The sequence below is a fragment of the Typha angustifolia genome, chromosome 6 (genome assembly GCF_048772165.1).
Source record: "Typha angustifolia cultivar Huaian chromosome 6, ASM4877216v1, whole genome shotgun sequence".
NCBI classification, from domain to species: domain Eukaryota; kingdom Viridiplantae; phylum Streptophyta; class Magnoliopsida; order Poales; family Typhaceae; genus Typha; species Typha angustifolia.
The window spans coordinates 389,609-413,910 of NC_133244.1; the positions used below are offsets into that span (position 1 = coordinate 389,609).

The 24,302-nt window shown below is 35.3% G+C and overlaps 4 protein-coding genes and 1 long non-coding RNA gene across 5 annotated transcripts; 1 reads left to right on the plus strand and 4 right to left on the minus strand.

Moving 5' to 3' along the window:
- Positions 1–2,074: 2,074 nt before the first annotated feature.
- Positions 2,075–5,459, minus strand: LOC140761130 (uncharacterized). The gene is made up of 8 exons (XM_073098330.1): positions 5,246–5,459; positions 5,002–5,148; positions 4,808–4,905; positions 2,936–3,008; positions 2,765–2,825; positions 2,590–2,675; positions 2,427–2,516; positions 2,075–2,350 (listed from the first exon to the last, which is right to left on the minus strand). The coding sequence occupies exons 1-8, from the start codon at positions 5,354–5,356 to the stop codon at positions 2,288–2,290; spliced, it is 729 nt and encodes a 242-aa protein (XP_072954431.1). The 5' UTR covers positions 5,357–5,459; the 3' UTR covers positions 2,075–2,287.
- Positions 5,460–6,752: 1,293 nt separating this feature from the next.
- On the plus strand, positions 6,753–9,225 carry LOC140761186 (uncharacterized). The gene is made up of 2 exons (XM_073098406.1): positions 6,753–7,056; positions 9,128–9,225. The coding sequence occupies exons 1-2, from the start codon at positions 6,753–6,755 to the stop codon at positions 9,223–9,225; spliced, it is 402 nt and encodes a 133-aa protein (XP_072954507.1).
- A 619-nt stretch (positions 9,226–9,844) lies between these two features.
- On the minus strand, positions 9,845–11,356 carry LOC140761622 (protein NRT1/ PTR FAMILY 7.3-like). The gene is made up of 2 exons (XM_073099042.1): positions 10,797–11,356; positions 9,845–10,706 (listed from the first exon to the last, which is right to left on the minus strand). The coding sequence occupies exons 1-2, from the start codon at positions 11,351–11,353 to the stop codon at positions 9,872–9,874; spliced, it is 1,392 nt and encodes a 463-aa protein (XP_072955143.1). The 5' UTR covers positions 11,354–11,356; the 3' UTR covers positions 9,845–9,871.
- A 521-nt stretch (positions 11,357–11,877) lies between these two features.
- Positions 11,878–12,618, minus strand: LOC140761623 (uncharacterized). The gene is made up of 3 exons (XR_012104591.1): positions 12,536–12,618; positions 12,228–12,342; positions 11,878–12,079 (listed from the first exon to the last, which is right to left on the minus strand). It is a non-coding gene; the product is annotated as an uncharacterized lncRNA (long non-coding RNA).
- Positions 12,619–18,763: 6,145 nt separating this feature from the next.
- Positions 18,764–20,496, minus strand: LOC140761434 (serine/threonine-protein kinase WAG2-like). Its single transcript, XM_073098751.1, has one exon. It carries the CDS (start codon positions 20,307–20,309, stop codon positions 18,930–18,932), a length of 1,380 nt encoding a protein of 459 aa, XP_072954852.1. The 5' UTR covers positions 20,310–20,496; the 3' UTR covers positions 18,764–18,929.
- Positions 20,497–24,302: the final 3,806 nt, after the last annotated feature.

The window sequence follows — 24,302 nt, forward strand, 5'->3', positions numbered from 1 at the left end:
AATAACTATTATATTCCTAATTAATATATCACAGTATTACTAATTTTTAATAAATTAATAAATTATATAATTAGCCTCAAATAACTTAACCTCTCTCCTCTCCAATCTTCTATCTTCGTAGGCAATGGGCAACAACGATGGCGCGTGAGCGTGAAGGGACGGCAGTGGCGGCGACGGGTGAGTGGGATGGCCACCATAGCACCGACAACATAAACACTGACGAGATGGAGGCATTTTAGAAAAATGACTAGAACCATCAGTGCCATCTCTACCAATTCTTCTTTGAGGCTCACAACTCTTTTTCTCCTATGCAAAGAAGACACAACTCTCTCTTATCCTTCCCACCACCACCACCACCTTATCCTTCCCATCACCACCACCACCACAACTGCAACCCCTAACTCATGTAGAAGAGGTTACTTTGACGACGAGGAGGAGGAGGGGAAGCAGAACAACAACCCCAATGATGTCATTCTTCTCATGGATGCCCTTCGAGTCCCTGTCGATGAAGAGCTCTACATCTCCCTCGTCAAGGAGTGCGCGTACTCTAAGGAAGTCACCGAAGGCGCCAAGATTCACGCCTACATCAAAGAATCTCATTGAAACCCTCCTAGTCTTCTCCTCATTAATCGCATGCTGCTTATGTAAGCTGTTTGCTATGCATCCCAAGACGTGCACCAAATGTTTGAGGAAATGCCTGGTAGAGATGAGATATCGTGGGCCATCGTGATTGCCATATATTTTGCTTGTTTTAGATTCAAATATATGATCCAGTCACATAGCTTATGAATGACCAGACCGTGCAAAGAAATCAAGACGAAATAAGTAAAATTTAGATTCAACAATATATCGAGGGCATTTGGGCAAGATCAAAGGCATCCAAACGGTTGCAACGACACATTTAAGAAAACTTAAATGATGTTTGGATGACACTTTAGGGAGTCGAGATGGCATGCATAGGACAAAGAAAGAAAGTCTAGATTCTGAATCAAACTTGAATTTGTTATAGTATGAAATAATAATTTGTCCTTTGATAATCCTATCCCTCTAAAATTTTTAATTCTCATTCATATTCATCATGCCATCATCTTCTGAATCTCTTCTGTCCTATGTTTTCTCCTTCACTCTTAATTCAAACGGAGACTACCCATTTTTTCAACCCCACCGAACTCTTTTCTTCTCTTCTCCTTTCTCTACTCCAAAACTATATCTATTTCTATTCCCTATTCCATCCCGCTACCACCACCCTTCTCCTATGGGGAGAGAAGCGAACAACAAGAACTCAATGGGTTAGGAATAGAAGAGGTGATTTTTAGGGTAAAAGAAGGAAAGAGAGAACGAGAGAAAGGAAGACGACCACTTGGCGTAATTAGAAAAAACTTAGATCTATAAATAGTTTGAAAGTGCTACTATTTTTAGAATTTTATATTAAAATAATATTAAATTTAAGAAACAGTCTCAAATGAGGAGGAGTATTTTAAGCACTTTAGTTTTTCATTTTAAAAGATAATGAAATTAATATTCTCCATTCGGTCAATTGATCTTAGAGTAAAATTAACCCTAAGATACTTTCTAGGCATTTAAAGTAAAATGAAGGGGTTGAATAATAAATATCCATACAAGTGTGAAGGATACATTTTTCTAAATTAAATTTAGTGAAATGAGAGAATGTAAACCTAAAAACCACATTTTATAATGTAGACAATGAAATGTATAAATCCCTACGCTGATGTGACGTTCAGTTTAACTCATGTTCGTAGAGTGACTGGAATAAGTGATTTTTCAGATAGGTTCCTCCAATATGTGAAGATGAAATTCTAAAACTTGTGTAGGATTTTGTTAGAAGCTTGGGAGACATACAAACTTTACTACAAAGGATTGAACAATTTTATCAGCAAAAGCTATCAAAAACGTTCAGGAACTATCACACCAAGTTTGCCTATGGCGCAATTCAGCTAAACGATAATCTTACGAAGTTAAGCTTATTCTATTATCACCACAAACATGATATATTTTTCTTCATATAGGCTAAATGCAGAATTTGGAATAGTGATCCCTCAAAATGGCAAAACAGTTGTTGGAATAGTATCCTTCAGTTTATTCCTCAAGAGTAAAAAAGAAAATATAATAGTCGCATTGTTCTATTCTTTACACTTATCCATTAACCAAATTGAGCACAGAAGAATTCAAGTGACAGAATATATATGTCTGGAAAATTATCTGCACACATGAATCAGAGCACATTATAGTACAGGAAACTTGAATGAGATGTTTCACAAAATTCATATCATACTGTGATATATTTCAGGATAGCTGACCGCACGTTCTCCATGAACACTGCAGCTTCTTTCTGCATCATAAAACTCCTTCAGTTAAATAAGTGCAGTCATGGACCAAAATGTAATAAGACAGAAAAATTGCACCACCTGATCATTGTTCAGCGCACTTGCTATATTTTCATCGAGAAGAGATAAAATGGATTTGTTCAGTTCATTTCTTTCCACCATTTCTAGCAACTGCTTAGAGGAAAAATCACAATAGTTAGTCATTGAGAAGCCAACTCATGTGGGAAAGTATTGCAGATCTTACTGTTGATTTCCTGTCTTTCGATTGCAATATTCTCATGAGTCTTTCTTTAGCTGATACAAGGTCCAATTGCATCTTGTCATATGCATCTGGAGAAAGATATAGGAAGTTAACTAATTAAGGATGAAATATTAGCAAATCGAATGCTTATTGGTTGATCTCTGCAAAGATAACAAACCGATTCCCTCTTCCAAAACTTTCTGCAATGCTTCCAACTCGATTAATCTGGCATCCATCTCCTGCAAACAGGTAAAAATCAATTTGCAGCTCACCGACATATCTATGTTGCAACCAAATGTAACTAAATTTATAATCATCAACAGTCGTTGTAGATTGAGATTAAACAAACCTCAGTTCTGGTTACTGCAAATCGCAGTTGTCCAAGTTCACGTTGGAGATGATCAAAGAATTCTTTACTTAATCTGCAGATTCAGATAGTATTATTACATAATAAGATAAAGGATCTCTTTACACAGATAACAATCTTAATCTGGTGGAAAAGTTACTTCTTGCAACAAACTTTAAGCATGTCCAACCAAATATGGTTCCAACTGCATAAACTATAATGAGAGGAAAGCATAACAACACTAGACCGTTTTCTATAAATAGACCTTTTGTACACCTGGTACACATTTGAATCCAAGAGGTTTCTTATTTTCATATCGATGCTCTAGCCCTCAAGAGTCTTTAATAGCAAGAAAGAGAGAACTGCAGCAAGTGGAACTTTTTCTAAGCTCTTCAACTCTAGAGACTACCTTTTTCATCTATCGAGTTGCACAGTTCTAGATTTTCCTTCTCATTACTTTATAGTTATTATTCTCTATGAAAAGATTCTTCAATGGTTCATGAGCAGTTCCACTTCCAGATTTATTTGAATGATAAGAATAAAGTGAATATCATTGATAGATGCTGGGATGAATAGTGGCTATTAATACTATGAAAGTAACATCATGTAATTAACTTTTCCATTATTGGAATCTAAATATTCTGCAGATCTAAATGCAGGATTGCAGAATAAAATTTCAAAAATATGCCAAAGGAAAAGGAGTGTTGCCACTTCCTCTTTCTTATGAAGATACAAATACGGTTTGCCACACTATGAAAAGACTTTACATTAAAAGTCGGTTTGATTGACATAGTCTTATCTTAACAATAGAGGAACAGTCAGTCACCCCCATTGGATAAATAAAAAGAGCCCCATTGATAGGTAGTCCAGAGGGGGAAAAAATCCTCGTTACATAACCTTTTTCCGTAAAGTATGACAAGTAGAAAGAGCATCAATTGGTGCAACAATAAGGCTTGACCCCTTGCGTTCAAGAAGTCATAATTTAAGTCTTAAAAACAACCTCCACAGAAATGAGGGTAAAATTGTGTAGACTTTGGGCTGCCAGGTTATAATTTTTTAGATAGCAATTGGAAAAAACAAGGTAAATTAAGATCTACCAAAAAAGAAGGGGTTGAACTAGAAATAACTGATAAGGAGGGGGCCAAATAAAAACTTCCTCATGAAATTATAGTGATAATTGATAAGGAGATAGAGCGACAAAAAGTGTTTACCTATGCTAGAGGCTTGAACTTGACAACTATTATTTAACGGTGCAACAAGACAGAGATCATCTTTAAGGTCCTGTCTCCATAGTTTCAGGTCAGATATACTGAGGAAATATTTCCTTCGCCTAATACTTCCACAAGGAGTCATTTTAATTGCATCAATGAACTTTCCACAAGAACAACAAGTTAACGATCCAGAGTGCATTTTCAGCTTTCAACAATTACTTTATATAATTGTCGTCATAATGAACAAATTAACATATGAGACAATAGAATTTGCAACCTCATGCTCTGCTCTACCGAACAATTACATTGACTAGTAACTAAATAACTAATCATTTGTCAATTTATATGAGTGGCCCATTGTACTATTCGTTTCCTATCTATCAAGTTTAAGAGCCAAAGGTCAGGAGTTGCTATTTTCATTGTTACCTATAACTAGCATCACATTTTCGTGCGCAGCAGTTAAGAAAAATCAGAAAAGCAATCAATTGCAACAAACCAACCACAAAAGAAGATCATTAGACCCACTCCCAAAAGAATAATCCTTTTGATTTAATTCGCCAGCATTTCTTTATGAAACTAGATTCATGCACATAAAAATTGAACACTATACCAATAAATTTCCAAAAAGTAATCTAAGAGAAAAAAAAACCACAAGGCCGCTCACCGGGGCCTCAGCCGTGCGATCTCGATCTCAATCTCTCGTGCTTCCGTGTCCAAGAAGTACTCCACCAGGCCCTCCTCCGTCTCCGGCACCACTCTGGCCTACCCCATCACCAAAGACGGATAAGCAAAAAGAACTAGCAACAGTGCTAAAAGCAAAAGGAGACCACCACATGTATGAGGAAATGCCAAAGAGACCTGGCGTCGAGCGCGGCGGCGCTCTTGCTCCTCCCTGACCTCGCGCTGGAAAGCCTCCCGGGCATCGGAGTCTTTCTCGAGGCGGCGCTTGAACTCGAGCCGGGCTATGTGTCCGCCCTTGGGTGCGCCCAGGATTCCTTCGGGGTCCTGGGAGTGACGAATTGAGAGAGCCCAAGAGGTTGTGAAAGTGGGGTGAAGCGAGAAAAAGGGAGGGGGAGAAGCGAAGGCTCTTTTTCCTACTTACCCATCCGACGCAGGAGATTCTGCTGGTTCTTGAAGAAGTGGAGGAGAGTGAGAGTGAGCGTGAGAGCGCGGAGGAAATAGCAGCGTGCGTTGAGATGCCCAGGGCGGCCATTAGTCGAAGAGAGAGAGAGAGAGAGAGAGAGAGAGAGCTAATTTTGGAGCTCTGTCTCTGTGTTTGTCGAAATGGAGAACGCTATCCACCTATCTATCCGTTAGTAAACTGTGGATTCCAATCCTCTTTAAGAAAAACGAAGTTATCTCTTTTGTCTACTAAATTGTATTTATGAAATATATATATATATATATATTATGCATATTATTATGTGGACAAAGCATTTAAAGTTGACTCACTCATCTATGTATACTTATTTGGCCCCTAATACGGTTCGATCCATATTGGCTCCACGCAATTGGACACGTTTGAACGTATCGTAGCGAAAGTGTGGATTAAGTTAGAGATTGTTAGAGTTATTTGGAGTGTTTTTATGTTTAATTATAAAGTCCTTAGGATGAGCCTCTATATATATATATATATGGAAGAAACCTAATTGAAATTTTTTTTATTTGGATTGAAATTGGCTTTAGCCACATCTCTTTATCTCTTGATTCTAACCATTGACGCTCTCTTTCACCTCCCTTCTTTCACCGTCTAAGTTTTAACGGTTCATATTTTTGTATGGAGGCGATTAATGAAGAAGAATATGAAAAATATCTATAAATGCATGTCACATATTACTTAAATATCCTTGGCAATATAATTAGTAGACGGGTGGCCTATGACTATGGGAGGTTCAAAAGGATATAATCTTTCATGAAAGATAAAGTCAAAATTGATTAATTAATTGCCAACTGGATGCCAATATGAAATTTTTTATACAAGGTCAGGTGATTTGATGCATGACTAACAAGGGGCCCTAAGGAATTACTCTATGTACTTGCATACGTTTGGACTAAAGGAAGAGAGATTATACGACATTAAAGCCTTGCAAGCAAAGCCAAGTGATCTACTTCCATCGACTAAATTGTTTACAGCCAGATTTTAATAATTTCTTATATCAATTAATCTTTTACGTACGTGGTATATATACTCCAAATCCAAATGGCTTTCATAGTTGAAAACTGAATCGATTCCAGTGAGCAATATATATATATATATATACGTTACTCTACTCCAATGGTAGGTCTCAGGTGCTGTACTTCAATTAGATTATGCCAGTTGTCTAAGACTATTGTTATCTAATCGGAGAGTCACGATCTCACCAGAGTTGACTAAAAGACCACACCAATTATTATCCAACGACAATCTTGAATTGGTTCTTAGAAATATTTGACATTTTCTAGCAGCAGTATGAGCTTTATTCTGGTGTGCTGCAAATAAAGTCCTCTACCTCCTCAAGCTTGCATGGTTCTATGTTTATAAATAACAATGGGGTATGCCTTCCTTCTTGGTCAAGTAGAAGAGAGAAAGATAAGATATGTATTACATCGTAGGAGAGAAACGGACGGCGATGGAGTTGGCTGTGGCGGTTATGCTGGCGGCCTTCGCCGTGAGAGGAAGCATGGCAGCGTCGCCACCGCCGCCGCCGTCGAGCCTGCCGTGCATGTCGCAGCTGACAGCATGTTCAAGCTTCTTTAGCTTCATAAACCCGCCGGCGAGTTGCTGCGTGCCGTTGAGGGATGCATTCGTGGATGATCTCCAGTGTTTTTGCTACGTCTTCGACAACCCGGACGTGTTTGGTGCGTTTAAGATCGACGCCAACACGTTTATGTCGCTCTTCACGAATTGCAACATCACCGACGCCTCCACCAGCTGTACGTCTTCACCAGTAGCTTCTTCGTATATATCTCGTATATATTATATATACAGGTCATACGTACAAAAAAAACTAACTCTTTGCTACTATAAGAACACTTAGTTCACACAAAATTTTAACTAAGGGATAGTTTCGTTTGAGGCTAAACCTCGAACTTTCTTTTAGACTTAATTTTTTTAAAAGTAAATTTAATTAGATATAAAAAAGATAAAATGAATATTTAGTTACTAAATTAGATTAAAGATCTCTGAACTTAAACCAAACGGTCTTAATATAGTCTAAAGTTTAAGTCGTTCTAATGATGCTTGGTCCAGTAATAGGTAATTAGTATCATTTGAATGGATGTTAAAAACTAGACAAATACTTTCATACCCCTTTAAAAATTATAATCTTATTCTCACGACTATAATAGTCGGTTTTTATATCCGATACTGATTCTAAAACTACATTACGTAAAAAATGAGGCATATTAGTCAAAGAAGATTTGATTACATGTGCCTAACTTTCAAATTACACATTCTTTTTTTTTTATTAAGATTTCTCTCTTAGATATGATTATGTCTTAATTATAGAATATATTATTTAATACTAAATAATTTAAATTTGATTTTTTGGAGATAGACTTCAATATAAATATGATTCTCTGTTATTAAATTTAATTTAAATCTATCTTAAACTAATGAGAAATATATGTAAATAATAAAGAATAATCAATGAGATGAAATTTAATTAAAGTAATTATAAAAAAAATATCAATACCCTTATTTTAATATATATATCTCAATTAAGGATACATATGTCTTTTACTTGATAAAATATTAAGATAATATAATTGTCAAAAATAATGTGCAAGGTAATATATTTAAAAAATTATTATTATCTATTAAACCGGTAATATCTTTTAAATTTTTTACATTTTCATTATTATACTTTTAAAAATTTTAACCGTTAGATCTTCGTCAAACCATTTAATAAACAATTAACTCTGAGGTACGAAAAAAAACACAGAATTAAAAAACTAACTAGTTTGGTAACCAATTAGTTTGTCACCCAAAGTTTTTGCTCTAATATTTAGCCTGCTTAAGGCTTTAATATTAATTTTTTTAATATAACTCATATATTAAATAGGTAACATGGGACGAATTATTTATTATATTTTAAGCCTAAACAAATTAATCAAGTTCAGAGTCATTTACATTGCGCCTAATTTAAGCCAAGCTCGAGCCAACTTATTGTTTTTGATAGCCCTAATGCCATCAGAATTGAGACTGCTGTAAAGTATTACTATTAATTCTCCTTCTGAGTAAGCAGAATAATCTTGGCATTCCATCAGAATTCACATTGAGTGATAATTGCCAGTAGTAAGGAGATGCTTATGAGGTTGATTTATCTAACTCCACTTTTTTGTTTTATATAGGCCAATTTACTACAATTTACCCTCCTCCAGGTATGATTTCTACATCATGTTCTTTGTTTTCTTGGATAACTAGTATTTTTATATTATCCTTCTTTTTTAAAAGAAATTATATTATCTCACTATATGAAAATTGAATAAGTTACAAAAAAAAAAAGGTCCTTGAAACTTCCAGGAAAACAACCAAAAGAAAATTAAACTATTCCTCAAATTTTCTTTGAACTATTTTTCATTTGTAATAAATCAAAGGCAATGTAATTTTTTGTTTAATATTAAATTCTGATTTGCAGTTATTTGTACTTGAAAAGTCGAGAAAAAAATGAAACTTTTTCGTTTTCTTTATGCAATTAATAAGTTCTCTATTTCATATATCCACATATATCTTGCTATAAACTTTATTTTCTTTGACTGAAAATTTCAAGAGATATTTTAATCTGTTAAGTTGAATAATGTTGTTATATTTAAAAGGAAGCAAGAAATGTCTCATAAAATTTTCTTCTTAAGTTATGATATATTAAGTGATCTCAAGTAGATGTAAATATCATTAACTGAATTAATTAATGCATAAGTATTGCTTCATGCTTTTACAAATAAATTAGGAATTTGTTAACATTTTTGAGATTGTACCGTCTCTTGTTTCAATGATGCTTGGCAGCTAATCCCAATGGTATCAATGCCGGACACAAAACCATGCGGATTGGGGCATCTGGCTTCATGTTCTTTCTCTTATTCTGGTGGTCCTTGGTGGCATAAGATTATCTTTGTCCCTTAGTTTTCTGGGTGAAATTTTTTCAAAGGATTGTTCTTTTAATTTCTTCTTATTGATGGTGTAACTTTTGGGTTGTGTAACTAATAAGGAGTATATATCTTGATGTACATCTTTTATTTGAGAGATTGTGCGTCCATATATATATATATATATATGAAGTATATTGGAGACATATCCATGCATATTTGTGGTCTTATTGTTATCTTTGTACATGGGTGGAGTATTTTTGAGCAAACAAAATGGTATAGCTTTGAAGCAATCTTTATTTACATTGAACTTAATTAATTCTACGAGGATGTTAATTTGGAGATTGAAAAAAATAATAATAATAATATAACCATTACTTTGGCTCAAGATCGATAATGCGTTTTTCCTCGATCTTATACCTAGCATGATAACACACCACCTGACTAGAATAAAAGCTTAATCGGTGACTTTATTTTTTTTATACCCTAACTTTATGCTATATATGTTCATAAGAAATCTGAATTCATCTCTTTATCATGCAAAAAAAAAAAAAAAAAAGAATTGCAGAAAGATGTCGGCATCTCAAGACAAACATCCATATATAGATTGAAGGTGAGAAATTAATTTCTGAAAGTATCATCTCCTCTGGGCTATGCATGCAATTTATTCTTCCTCCTCCCTCTCCAGTGATATGCACTTGTATCTCCCTGCAAACCAAATGTAGACTGCTAACTCCACTGCCGTCAAAGCCGCCATAAGGAAGAAGAACCTCTCCAAATGGCCTTCATTTAGATTCGCCGGTATCCAGCCCGGTCTGCCGCCTTTCGTCGTAATCTCCATGACCACTGCGAGCACTAAGCTGCATAAATAACTCCCTATGGAGGTGGATGCCATGCAAAGGCCAATTCCTAGACTCTTCAATCCATGAGGTGCTTTCGATCCGAAGAAATCAAACTGGGCGACGTAAACGAAAGCCTCTGCCACGCCGAGCAGCACATACTGAGGTATTTGCCAGAGTAAACATAGTGAGCTCAGCTCATCTCCTCCATCCACCGCATTACTTCGCCTTTGTATCTCGACAAAGCCAGCAGTAATCATTGCTGCAATTGCTACTACTAGACCTAACCCCATCTTCTTGAGATCCGATGGGCTAGTAGGGAGTACCGTGTTGCTAATTAACTTGGTGTATAAGGGTAGGATAAGTTTGTCATAGAAGATGATGAAGGAGCAGACGCTGACGATGTCGAAGATCGTCATGCTCGCAGGAGGGATGTGGAAATTGTTGACGACGGTGTTCATGGCAGCTCCTTGCTCGACGAAGAGCGACGCCGTCTGCACGAAGATCCCGGAGAAGGTGATGGTACAAAGCCAGACCGGGAGGAGCCTCAGGACGCATTTCACTTCTTCTATTTGCGTGATGGTGCAGAGACGCCATGGATTATGGCTGCCTCCTTCAACTTTGTCGTCGGATGTGATGATCGCCGCATGATCTAGAAACCTGTTTCAAAATCGATCGAGTTATTATATCTTGATCACTCTTAAACTTTTGCTCATTAAGTACATGCATATATGATGTACATCTATATACCTGAATCCTTTAGTATGGAGTATCTTCCTACCACCACCAAGAGAAGCGGCAGTCCTTCCATTTCCATGAACCCCATGATATAGCTCACCGTCGCCGTGCGGCGGAATCTCGAGCGCCGATTTCCTCCACGCGGCGACCACCACCTGACAAAACCTAGAGATCGGATTTCCACAAGGCTTGAAGTTCTTATATCTCATGCTACCGGTGAAGAACACAAGGAGCGCAACCACTGCACTGGCAGTAGACACCCAAAACCCTAAGGCCCATGCACCCATGTTCTGTACGTAGGCGAGCACGGTTTCCGAGAAGAGCGAGCCGAGGTTGGCGGCGACGTAGAAGTAGCTGTAGAATGATTGATTGGAAGAGTTTCCTTCGTCGAACTGATCGGATCCGAACGTAGCAAGGGATGGTTCGTATCCTCCATTGCCTAGGGCGATTATATAGATAGAGATGTAGAACATAGCCATTTCAAAGGGGGAGTGTGAGTTGCATACTAATCCTACTTTGCCACAGCCGTGTGGCTTGAGTAATAAAAAGGAAGTTGTCACTGATAGCATAATCAAACCCTGCACTTAGTAACAACGTAATCAATACTATATTATGTATATATGGCAATTGGAATCTGCTAGAAAAATTTTGAAATCCATAAGAAAAGACCAAGATCTAACACTTTATAGATAATATTCTTGTTGATGTAGGATCGATTCCATCGAGCCTTTCGAACAAGATTGTAGATAGAGACTGCTATTCAAATGTTGGTGGCCGGAAGAAATGAAAAGTTGATCAGGGGTTGGGTATAGATAGAGTATTTTGATCATCTTCAGCTAAATGAAATCATACAACTAAACATGTATAACTTTATCACACCCTTCCACCTATAAATAAGATTTAATTTCTATCTAACTTATCAGGTTGGTTTAGCCATAATATCTATAAGTGAGTGTTTGATTTCAAAACATATTAAAGAAAATCTAGCTAATCCACGAATAAGAATCCCTTATTCATGAACCAAACGCCTATGCCTCTTCTCCATGAGTGCACTTGAGTTTAAATTTATATACTTACAATAGAAAAGGTGAGTTGGAATATGGCGCATGTCATGTATCTTCCCAAGTATGCATCGCTTAAGAATGCACCGAGGAGAGAGAAGAGATGGACCGTCCCCATCCACGTACTGAAGGTGTTGGCTGCCTCCGCGTTGCTTTGCTTCAACACTCGGGTTGCAAACACCACCATGTTTACTTCCACTCCAACGAACGCCAGGGTACCCAATCCTTGGTTCACTGTTAACAATATTTGCATATCATGTACCCCCTAAACTTTTACCAAATAGTTTACATAGATCATCCTAGCTAATTAACTGGGTTAGCACTACTACCTATTTGAACATTAGAAAATAGGCAAGGATTAGAAAGTAGATCATCTCATTACAGAGTAAGAGCAACGCCGGCGGCCATCCCCCTTTCTTATTCCTCGTTGAAAGACTTAGACTTTTGTCTGTTGAGCAATCTTTGGGACGAGCTTCCTTCAGTTCATTTGAGTTTTCCTACGCATAGAAGTTAGAGCAAGATAGGTTAATTAACCTCCTTTCATTCATGGCATATATATATATATATATATAAAATGCTTGAGAAAAATCAACATATAAACCTACTATAAGAATTAACTCACAAGGAGAAAAGGGAATTGCTATGATATTAGAAGAGTATATTGGGTTTAGTTTGGTGGTGAGCTCTCACCTTAACGGTTCTCTCCAGGACCATTCTAACTTGATCATAAGAGTGCTCTTCTAGGTTAGCCATGGCCCCCTTTCAGATGTGGCTGCCAGAGAGAGAGAGAGTGAGAGAGAGATTCATGACTATATATGCAAGGTTTGGCAGTTAATGAACAGTAAGCAAATAGACAGTAAACTTAGTCATGCTTAGGATCTGAAATAATTACCAATGTCCTCTTTTATTTCCTATAGATGAACTATGTGCTGATTTTGATTACTAACAAGTTAGTTAATGGGCTTTCAAGGGTAAGGAGTATATATTATGTAGAGCAAAGGTACGTAGGTAGATTTTAACGAATGGATGAATGAATTTATAATTAGAGCCTATTTAGAGTTTATGAACAATTAACTTTGTGGAGGACTTCTTGCCTAATTTGCTCCTACTTAATTCCCTCACGGATTACGAATGCAAGAAGAATGCACTGCGAGAGTTAATAAAATACCTCAAATCTTCACGTACCTCGTATTCTCGGTTGCATGCCCTCACATAAGACTCATATGATCAGCCAGAAAGGGAAACCACAACATTGGCATGATCGATAAGAGAGCTACAAGAAAATATAGTTCATAATCTAGCTACAAGAAAATATAGTTCAACCGTGTAAAATGAAATTCTATATTTTAAATTAAACTAGATATTAATAGAGAAAGTTAATCCTACAAACCTACCTCAGATCTGCTACTCCAAAATCGATCGACCTATGATTGTACTAAAGAACAATGGCCGAGATTATAAGGAAAATAAACGGGTGTCAAAAACGTATGTAAATTCATTAACAAACATATAAATCACAATGAAATTGCATATCAAAACATCACATCAGACCTGAAAAGAAAAAAGAGAGAATTATTCATAAAACATCATGGTAATTGTTTAAGTTGTTAATTTTTTTAGTTGGTAAATTCGTGATTAAACAAAGTTAACTATGTTCGAACGAGGATTACATGTTTTTCAATAGAAACTAAATGGTTCCAAACATAAAATAAAGTGGTCAAGGCTCCAATGATTATTGCACAGAAAGTGAAGAGGATGGGTGTTTCTTATCACATCGATCGTGAGGAGGCCAAATCCAACATGAAGTGAACATGATTGATTAGTAATAAACCAAGATATATGGTTACCAACAAATTTCACTACCTCTAACAATTTGCAATCTCTTCCTTTTTATGTATATCAGATCTAGTACATCTCTCCTTTTTTATGTATTTTAGATCATTTTATATGAGCATGGTACGAGGAAAACAAAGAATTCATAAATGGCACAAACGACACATCACTATTTTAGGGCTGGCATAACATATCGTTCAAACAACCTATGGATTTGAAGTTTCTAATTCGAACATAATCAAAACAAAATTTCCAGTATCCAAGTGTTTTACAGACATTTGAACAGTTCCAGAAGTTAATTTCCAATACATGAGCATTTTACAAAAGTTCAAACACTGGTTCAGATGTTTTAAGATTCATGTTTGGCATTCAAATGAACCATCGAGCATTTGAATACAAGCAAGTCCCACCCTTGTATGTTTCTTCAATGAGATTGGTACGTATCATTTGCACCTATAAATGAGGAAAAACCTAGGTTGTGAGGCAAATGCTTTTATATCATATCTAAAGCCCAAAAAGAGTTTGGTGAAGAAAACTAAGCAGTCAAAGGATCATTCAGGGATCATTCAGAGGATCTCTTCATTGAAAACTTTGATAGAAGTCTCAAAATACTAGTTTGGGATTTGGGATTTGGGATTTGGGATCAGGCACAAGAAGTGATTCATTGAGCGATTGCTACAGATGTAGCTACGCATTTTAGTAGGTGGTTTGTTGGTCTTCTTATAATTGCTATTTATTATTAGTAGTTGATTTGATCTTTAAAAAAGATTCGTTATTTTAATCATCGGATTATAAGAGGTTTTTAACATAAAAAATTATTGCATCTTGTGGTTATTTTTCTATTGTTTATTTTATGTTTTATGTGTTTCTTAGTATATTGATGGTCGAGGTATAACCAAATTAGACTCGGCAAATATGTTCAAAGATTTGAATTCATATCCATTTTACTTTGTCAAACTCAAACTTGATTGAACTTTAAATGGATAGGTAATTATAATATCCATATTTATTTTATTGGTTATCGAATTATGTTGAACTCGAATCGTATAACATATTGGATTTAGATTCTGCATGAATAACTAGTATATTATAAAATAAAATAAAAATTTAGCAACAAGTAGTAGCTTTTTGGCACTCAATTATGATAGTTTAATAGCTAAAAATTAGAGCATAATATATTAATCATCTCATCAAAAATGGCACAAGCTAAGAATATTAAGCAAACATAATAGTAGTACCAAGTTTTTTTTTAAAATACTCAAGATTATATATACTATATGAGAATTATAGTAATTCAAGACTTCACAAAATATATTAAACCATAGGCAGGATTTTTTAAACCTTTGCTTAAGTAAATAAAAAATGGAATGATAATCGTAGTATTAAGCAAAGCTAAATACCAAGAATTTTATGTGAAAAAACTCTAAATGGGTAAAGAACTACGAATTCAAATTTAGATTAAACCAATGCTAATAAATAATAGCTTATTACAAGACTAACTTACATTTTATCAACGATCATCATGACTTTATCTAAAATAGTCTTGCTTATTTGACCCCATAATTCATTGGTTCCCGTAAAAGTTTTCCAATCTTAGTAAGCCTTAAGATTGATCTCTAATCTTACAACCCATAAGATGTAAACTTTCATATGATGATGAAGATGAAAAACTTCTATTAGTAGATATCAATGTTTTTTCAAAACAATAACCGATGACCCCATTAAATTAGAGCATATTAAACATTATATACCTTTCCTGGATAAGTCAAAATAATAATAAAATCAAATCTTGCGGACCGCAAGAATTTGCAAACAATCATGACCCATCGAATGCAAATGTGCTCCATTCGAATGACCTGATTTAAAGTCTCTATATCTTCGAAAGACTACTAGAATACGTTCGAATGACCAAAAGTGTGCCTTCGTATTTTCAAATGCTTGCTAGAGTACATTTGAACGGTCTTCAAATGACATAACAAAAACATACTCATACTAAATCTTAACCACACTTGTGCATATACTCATTTACATAGACAAAAATATATAGAATATTTTGTACACATTTGTCAACACTATCTAACACATAATTTTAAGTATTGGACTTAACCATTGTCTTCAGACTTTTAAAAAATAACTATATATATTCATCGGAGCTTCAATGCGTATTCATTCCCAATTCGAATTTGAATATTATGGAATCCAAAATTACCTATATTGAATTTGATATAATATTTATTATATGGATTAGAAAATTAAAATTAATATTCAAGTTAGTCAAATTCAGAATGGATTCGGTATGGATAATTGGATTCAATATCCGTGGTGGATTCTTAAGTGATATGTTTGAACAATTTTAGATAATTTATACAAGTATAATGAGAAGGGAAGAAGAAGAAGAAGAAGAAGAAGAAGAAGAAGAAGAAGAAGAAGAAGAAGAAGAAGGAGGAGGAGGGAAAAGCACAGGAAGAAAAATAAGTTTCTTCTAATTAGTAACAAATAAGGGTAGATAAGTAATTTTATATTATTAGCTAGTAAATTCTAATAGTTCGCTCTATTAATAGAGGGGTAGAAAGGTAATTCTAGAGCATCCGTTAACGTCTAAGGGATTATAGCTTTTCAAAAAATCTAAGGATGTATTTATATGTTTTTTTAGTATATGAAGGAAAAGTGATATCCAATCAAAATACATAGGGACAAAATATAATTAAACCTAATAATAAAAAAAGAAAGACAATCCACTGGGTAGCCCAGAGATATTGTATACAGTTAATTTGTTCTTCTTTTATTCTCTAATAAGTTATGAATAAACTAACATTAATATTCAATAAATTATTTTATTGAAATATATGAAGGTTGAGGTGGTCTTAATTTCCGTGTCGGTTATTGTCGGCTGTAGCTAACGTTTGTTAGTCAGCTATTCCTTTTAAGATTTTTACATAATTGCCACTGAAATTTTTTTAGAATATCATAATTATCACTACATTCTTTAAAATATTAAAATCGAAGCTAATTCTTTTTTTTGTTAGTATTTCGCTAATTTTTAACTGAATAAGATATATTTCTTGTACTGTAATATTAGGTATAATGTTTTTAATAATTTATATAATGACAAAATAGCCTTTTTCTATATCTAAATTATGTTAATCATGATTAGAGAGCTCAATGTTTTTGATAGAAATTATGATATTTTAAAATTTTTAAATGACAATTATATAAAATATTTTTTCTTAAAATTTTATTAAAAACACCATATATTGTTTTGTGTTTATTATTTTCATACCTTATTATATGACATTTATCATTCCATCGTTACATTTTGTTTAAAATGTCTCAAAATGCTGTCATTAGTTTTCTTAACAATCTATAATCATATAGATGACTTAACTATACTATAGATGCAAAATAACCTTCATATGCTTGAGTAAGTAATTTAGGTTAAGATAAAAAACAAATTGAAAGGTATATTCTTAAATCAAATGATGGGTAATTTAAATATTTTCATTTTAATTTATAGCTAATGAAGTACTTTCTATTACACTAGCTATTATTTGGGTAAAATTAGCTCTAGATATATTTTTGGATAGTAAAAAAAAAAAAAATTTGTAAATCGCAATCTATATTTTATCTATTTTATGATTCATAACTTACATTTGAGAATTTTATAAGTAGATCCCTAATTTATCCCTATATTTTTAATTAAATAATAACATTATTTTGATTAATTGACATTAACTAAAATATTAAAATACTATCTCCTTTCTACCCTTCCATTATCTTCCTCAATTTTTACCTTCCATCTTTCTCTTCCTTTTCTTTTTCTTCCTGCTCCTCTTCTTCTACTAATCCAATGGGAAAGATAAGAGAAAATAAGAGGATTAATAAAATCGTACACGTTAACCCAGTGTATTAAGTAAAATTTATAAGAAAAATAAAGAGTCGGATTATAAAATCTTCAAAATGAGTGTGAATCACAAAATATGTAAAATATAGGGTGTGATATATAAAATTTCTTAGTCGAATGATAAATATCTATATTGTAGAGATTCGATAATAATAAAAGGAAACTAATCGAATTTATTTGACAAAAAGATTTTTAACCTAGATTCTATAGACTAAGTGGGAACTATACAACTTTTTAGATATAAAATCAAATGATTTACTTTATTAGTGACATGTTCAACTGATGTACACATATTTTAAAATTTTCTAATCGGTCGTGAACATATCGTTAGATACACATCAATATGTGACTGATACGTATCAAACAGTTATAATTAGTTCGAAATTGAATTTGAATGTTTGTATAAAAGTAAAGAGACGTGTATCTAGTAACGCACACAGATTAGTATAGATATGGTCGGCCGACATCAAATAGGTGTATATCATACTACATTGATGGTTGTAAGGATACATGGTGTTATTGTCTCTCCCTTCAATATACGTACGTGGAGATTTTAAAACCATAATATCTTTTTATCAAAGTGAAGGTATTGTTGCCATTTTTTATACATAAATCTCCACATATTGAATGCTACTGTGTTATGTTATCAAGACCTATATAATCTGGAGATGGAGATGGGTTCGATGCCATGATTTTAGGTCAAGGATAGTACCAAATCTGACTCATATTTAACATGAACTTTGACAGATCCAACTCACCAAACTTCTAGCAATAGTATGTGTGTGTATACATATATATATTTAATTAAGTGAATGGAAAGGGTGAGTTTTTTTATTTTATTTTCTCTGGTCTCAAAAGAAAAAGAAAAGGTGACTACTATGCTTATTAAATATAATTAGGTTTATATTCTCGAGGAATTCTTGAATCAGACTAAACAAAAACCTCATGGCTACAAGATTCAAGTTTCTTAATTGATTCTAATTTTATATAACTCGATAATATAAGTTGTTCTTAATTATCAAGAAACCACTTCTTAGCATGTTAAGATGCACAAACACTGAATCAAAACAACTATAGCTGATCTAATATATTACCGAGTTGGAACACGATTATGTGCTTCTTTCATTAATTTGAACTAGTTTGGCAATTTAATTTTGGAAATTGAAGTGTTTCTCATGGAAAAAAACAATAAAATTAATTAATATACTTTACAAAACAAGTACTTCAACAAAATATTAATTACTCCACATAATTCAGTCTCGAACTTTGTACAAAGTCCTCTCAAAGAAGCTAGAAAAAAGCAGTCAAGAAAAGTAGTAAGCTAATCACAGATTAATCTTGGATCACTTGTTAATTATGAATAAATCTCAATCCCCACTTAGAAAAAAATCCTCTCCTCCTCTTGCTGCTGCTCCTACCATTCAAATTGTTCCAACTACCCCACTTCACCTGCTTCTTCCCTTCCTGGGCCCCACCCGCCGCAGTAACCACCGGCGGCGCGACGCACCGGATCAGCGCCCAGTCAACCCCGGCGAATAAGGGGTGGCGCTTAATCTCCGCCGCGCCGAGCTTGGCGCCCATCCTCCTCCTCGGATCCCGCTCCAGCAGCCGGCTAATCAGGTCCCTCGCCTTCGCCAAGTCGGCGCCGCCGTCCCCGCCGAGGTGGGGAAACCTGACTTCCTTGTCCGGGTTCAGCACGTTCCTCAAGGTCGCCTCCTTGGAGGGGCCCTTGAAAGGCGTCCGGCCATAGAGGAGCTCGTAGAGGAAGATCCCGAAGGCCCACCAGTCAACTCCGTTACCGTGTCCGTTGCCGCTGACTACCTCCGGCGCTAAGTACTCGTGCGTCCCCACGCAGTCCTTTGAGCTCGCCGCCTCCGGCTCAGCCACGAACTCCACCTCCTCGTAGTCGTCATCCTCCTCCTCGGGAACTCCTCCCACATGACCGCCGAGGCAGCTGCACGTGCTGCCGCGGTCCGACTTCTTACGGCGGCGGCGGCGGTGGAGCGAGGGGGAGACAGGGGAGTGGAAGGCAAGGTCGAAGTCGGAGAGCATGACGTGACCGTCGGCACGGAGGAGGACGTTCTCCGGCTTGAGGTCGCGGTACACGAACCCCAAGGCGTGTAGGTACTCGAGGGCGAGGAGCACCTCGGCGGCGTAGAACCTCGCCGCCGCAACTGGCAGCCTCCCCCCAGGGCGCCGCCGGAGCAGCGCGTGTAGGTCGCCACCGGGGCAGTAGTCGATAAGGAAACAAGCGTAGTGGGAGGCGTCGAGGCGGGCGTATAAGGTCGGGAGGAAGGGGTGGTCAAGAGCAGCCAACGCACGCGCCTCGGCGCGCACGTGCGCGAGTGCGTCGTCTTGGGAGCGGAGGTCGACGACCTTGAGGGCGAAGTCGGCGTCGGCGGAGCCCTTGAGGCGGCATTGGAAGACCCTGGCGAGGTGGCCTGTGCCGAGGTGGCGAAGGAGGTGGAGGTGTCGGAGGTGGAGTTGGCCGTCGGGGGAGATGGAGCGGGCGGTGTTGATGGCGGACCAAGGCGAAGGAGCAGAAGAGCGAGAGTGAGGATGAGGTTCTACGGGGGAAGACGAGGAGAAGGAAGGGAGGGATATAGAGAGGCTGCTCCGCGCGCTGAAGGTGGCGGAGGTGGCGAAGGAGGAGGAGGAGGTGGTTGAGCTGGTGAAGCTGCTGTCCAGGTCGGGGATCATATCGTTCATGGAGAGGAACTCTTCCTCCATTATTGATAGATAGTATCTATTATTTAATTCTCTTTATGCTTTAGAGAGACACACACAGAGAGAGAGAGAGAGTGAGAGAGGAAGACGAAGGAGGAGGAGGAGAAGAAGAGAGTTGAGGGAGATGGGAATGGGGGAATTAGGGGATTTAATAAGAAGTGTGGGAAGTTATGGGGAAATGTGAGGGGAAGGTGGGAGGCATGTACGAGGAGTAATGGTGGTTTAATTTAACTACACATATTTATATATATATATATTTACTACTTACTACGTCAGGGTTGTTTTGGTAATTTCAAACCATAAGATTCTATCTCTGTCAGTTTTTGTAAAGTTATAGTTCTAAACTATTCTATATATATATATATACCTGAACACAGGGATATAAAGAAAAAATATTAAGCTGATCCATACTACTTGTGTGTAGTATAGTATAGTCTAGTGGTTCAAATCCTACCCACCGGCTTTTGATGAAAAAAGGTTTTGAATTAAATTTATTTTTCCACGTAGACAATGGAGTTATAACTCAATAAATTTCTCACTCTGGCATTATATCTGATCAAATCTTCCACCTTAATTACCTAGTAGGTTTAATTTATTAACGAATTACGAGATCCCTTATTCCAATAAACTCGATCGATATTGGATCCATCGAGTTGGCAAGATTCTTTGGCTAGATCGCACTTGATCACCCCCAGAAGTGTTCTTCTGGCAACCTGGATGTAGATATGATGATCACATGCTTCATCATGTGGTCATGGAGGGCACATGCATGCATGGCCATCCCTAGCTAATTAGTTTTTAACATGCATGCATGCATGCTATGTACATGTATCATGGCGTTTTCCTATGTATTAATTAAACGAGCTAAGTAAGAGCATCATAATAAGCCAATTGAAGGGGACCCATTTGAGCCTATGTTTAGTATTTGTCACTCCTTATTTGCCAATCATTGTGGTACTTACATGTCATGCTTTGATGCTTTAGTCTCGTGCCATCCAACTTTTAGATCTCATTAGGGTGATAGAGATTAATTATAATTAAGATGTTTCACACTGTATACTTAATTGATTCTTTAAGACCAAGTCATATATAAAGAGTGCTTCAAAAATACAAAAAAAGAAAAGTGAAAGTTTATATATAGACTCTCAAACTGCACACCTAATAGTTTAAGCTTTGGATTGAGTCGAGTCAATTTATAAGGTTTGTGTCATATCTTCTTTCACTTACATTAAGACTTCCTCGAGTGATTATTGAGACACACTCAGTCTGTGTTGCCATTGTAGAATGCTTCAGTAAAACGACCATCTTTCCTTTTATTTTTAGAGTTGTTACTATTTCTCGTGTTAATCAATTGTACAGGTTTTTTCTAATCTTTTTGAAAAAACCTTAGACTCCTCTTGATTTAGATGAAAGTCTTTTTTGGAAATACTTAATGATAAGAAAATAAGCAACACAATACACCATATTTACGTGCAAAACCTTAGATCTAGATAAAAATCATGGATTCTTTTCACTATTATAAGAATCACTTATAAACCACTCATTGAATCCAATAACTATATCTAAAGATCTCTTACTCACATGATCTCGCAATAAATTGCTTCTTATGAATGATGGACCGATTTTAGTAACCCTCGAGATAGCTACTTGTTAATGATAAAAAAAAAATCTTACTAGAAGCTCAAAACTTTAGTCTTGTCTTATCACCAAAGAACCATAAAAAAAAATTTCTCCACTAAAGTTTCAATATAAGTTCTTCCATCAATCTTCTCAAATTGGAGTTTAATGACTTATATAGGTATGAGAAAAATAGCTAGAAAATCAATGTCATTTATGTAGCATTCGAATGCTCGTGAAAACTTTTTTCTATACATTTATAAAAACCGTTCAAACGCCTTCCATTAGTGGTCATCCAAACACCATTAAAAATTTAGTGGCTTTTTATATTTTAAAATCCCATTATCATGCTCTTTACAAAATATTCTAGTAATATTCATTTTTTAAGATTTTTTTCCATAATTAATCTAACAATTTTATTTTATCATATATTCATCAAAAGGCTGCACTTACAAAAAGAAACGACTAATTTAACTTTATATTTTAAAAGTTAGGCATCACAAATTTTCTTAAATTTTATCCGTCGAAAAGACTCCGTTCGTGATAACTAATGGTAATTGATTAGTTCTATACTCGTTGTTGTCGGTGTTTATAACTATAATTAAGCATCATTTAATTAAGTAACTTAGGAACAATGATATTAAGTTAACCAATGACAGGGTTATAGTTTATTCTTAGAAATGTGAACCCTAGCAAAAGAAGAATTTATTAGCAGTGGGTTACTTGGAATCGAGCATCAAAGCAGCCTCACATAAATAAAGGAGGAGAGGTAGAATTTGTTAGTGATGACAGCAGTGTGTCATACTCGTTTAATCCCAACGCAATGCAACGCAACGCGACCACGGACCGTTGATCTTTAATCCGACGGTCAGGAGAGCGGCAACAAGGAGTAACTCCTGCAAGGAAGGTAAGTCGGCAACCGCTGCGCCAGCGCCTATATTAATTCGACGACTTCTGTACAAAATTAGCAAGGTGGCATTGCGTTGCTTATTTGCTGGCTAGCTCTTACCCCCAAAAATTTATCATAAACACTGAAACAGATGTGATCTAATAATATCCTGGCAGCGGTAAATCTGTAATTACGCATAAAAATTTGAAAGTAATAGAGAGATTAGTATTATATTTTAGGAAATTTAATTAGCTTTATTCTTTCATATTTAAGTTTAAACAGTCGCCGCGTTGCACTTTTACTCTCTTAAACATCCACCGGCTTGGACGATTGCATCTTTTGTTAAAGACTGCATATGGCTTCTATCTTGTATCCCTCGTACCTCTATGAAACATATATATCGGGAAGCTAACAAAGCGGCAGACTGACTGACTTTATCCGATAGACATGACGATTTTGGATGCATCTGGCAAGAGACTTTCTCTGCCCCTTTGGTGCGAATCATACTCGCCGACTGCAGCAAAGCTTTATGTAATCAAGCTTAGTTCTTTAATATAAATTTCACCTTTCATCAAAATTTTTTTTATCATATTTTTATATTCAAATCATTTATAAGGACACAACAAATATCATATTAGGTACATAATTAATACTCATTAAAAGATAAAAAATATTAGGATATTTTTATAAATTCCCTAGTATTAGTCATATATTTTTTAACAGTCCTAAAATTAGTCATATGCCCTGACATTGCCTTCCATTTATTTCTCAAATAAATAAATAATAATAATAATAATCCAAAATCCAAATAACTCTTATATAATTCTACTACAATGGTCAATGGAAGCGATATAGTTTAATTAATTCCCATGGTGGCGTATCTATGCAAGTTGTTTACAGTGAGATTGATTGGCTCTAATTCCAATTTACTTTGATTGTTCCCATGCTTTATATGGATCTCGACTAGGTTATTTAATTGGATGTCTATCTTGATGCATATCTGACAAGAATATGGAATTGGATTTATTATATTACGATTACCTTTAATAGTTATATAATAATAATAATAATTGTATTTAATTCGAAATAAAAAGATTATAATGGAAGAATTTATTTTATATTTAAAGAGGGGGAAATTAGTGCTATTTATTATAAATAAACAGAATTTACAAAGTTATTTATCTCATTGTAATACATTTGATTAATGATTGTTTCTTGATCCAAATTTAGATTCATAAATTTTTTATAAAAATTTTATTATTCACTTTTGATTTTTTTTTTCTATTATTATTCAGCATTAATATTTTTTTTAAAAAAAAAAAGCAATACATTAGGAAATCGTGTCTTTTTTTTAAGGTTTTCTAATTTAAAAAAAATCCAAAATATAAAAATGAGAAAAGGTGAAATGAGAGAAGCATAAGCTAAAAGGATTTTTTTAAAAAAGAAGTTAGTTTGTAATTGTTTGTTTAACAAAAAGAAAGGTGTTTTAA

Bases quoted from the DNA above. Each gene is read 5' to 3' on its own strand.
- LOC140761130 (XM_073098330.1), bottom strand. From the start codon at position 5,356: ATGGCCGCCCTGGGCATCTCAACGCACGCTGCTATTTCCTCCGCGCTC. The intron at 3,009-4,807 runs GTGAGCGGCCTT...CTGAATCTGCAG, and splicing joins ATCGCACGGCTGAGGCCCCG to ATTAAGTAAAGAATTCTTTG. The intron at 2,517-2,589 runs GTAAGATCTGCA...TCCTCTAAGCAG, and splicing joins CGAAAGACAGGAAATCAACA to TTGCTAGAAATGGTGGAAAG.
- LOC140761186 (XM_073098406.1), top strand. From the start codon at position 6,753: ATGGAGTTGGCTGTGGCGGTTATGCTGGCGGCCTTCGCCGTGAGAGGA. The intron at 7,057-9,127 runs GTACGTCTTCAC...GATGCTTGGCAG, and splicing joins CACCGACGCCTCCACCAGCT to CTAATCCCAATGGTATCAAT.
- LOC140761622 (XM_073099042.1), bottom strand. From the start codon at position 11,353: ATGCTATCAGTGACAACTTCCTTTTTATTACTCAAGCCACACGGCTGT. The intron at 10,707-10,796 runs GTATATAGATGT...ATTTTGAAACAG, and splicing joins CTCCATACTAAAGGATTCAG to GTTTCTAGATCATGCGGCGA.
- LOC140761434 (XM_073098751.1), bottom strand. From the start codon at position 20,309: ATGGAGGAAGAGTTCCTCTCCATGAACGATATGATCCCCGACCTGGAC.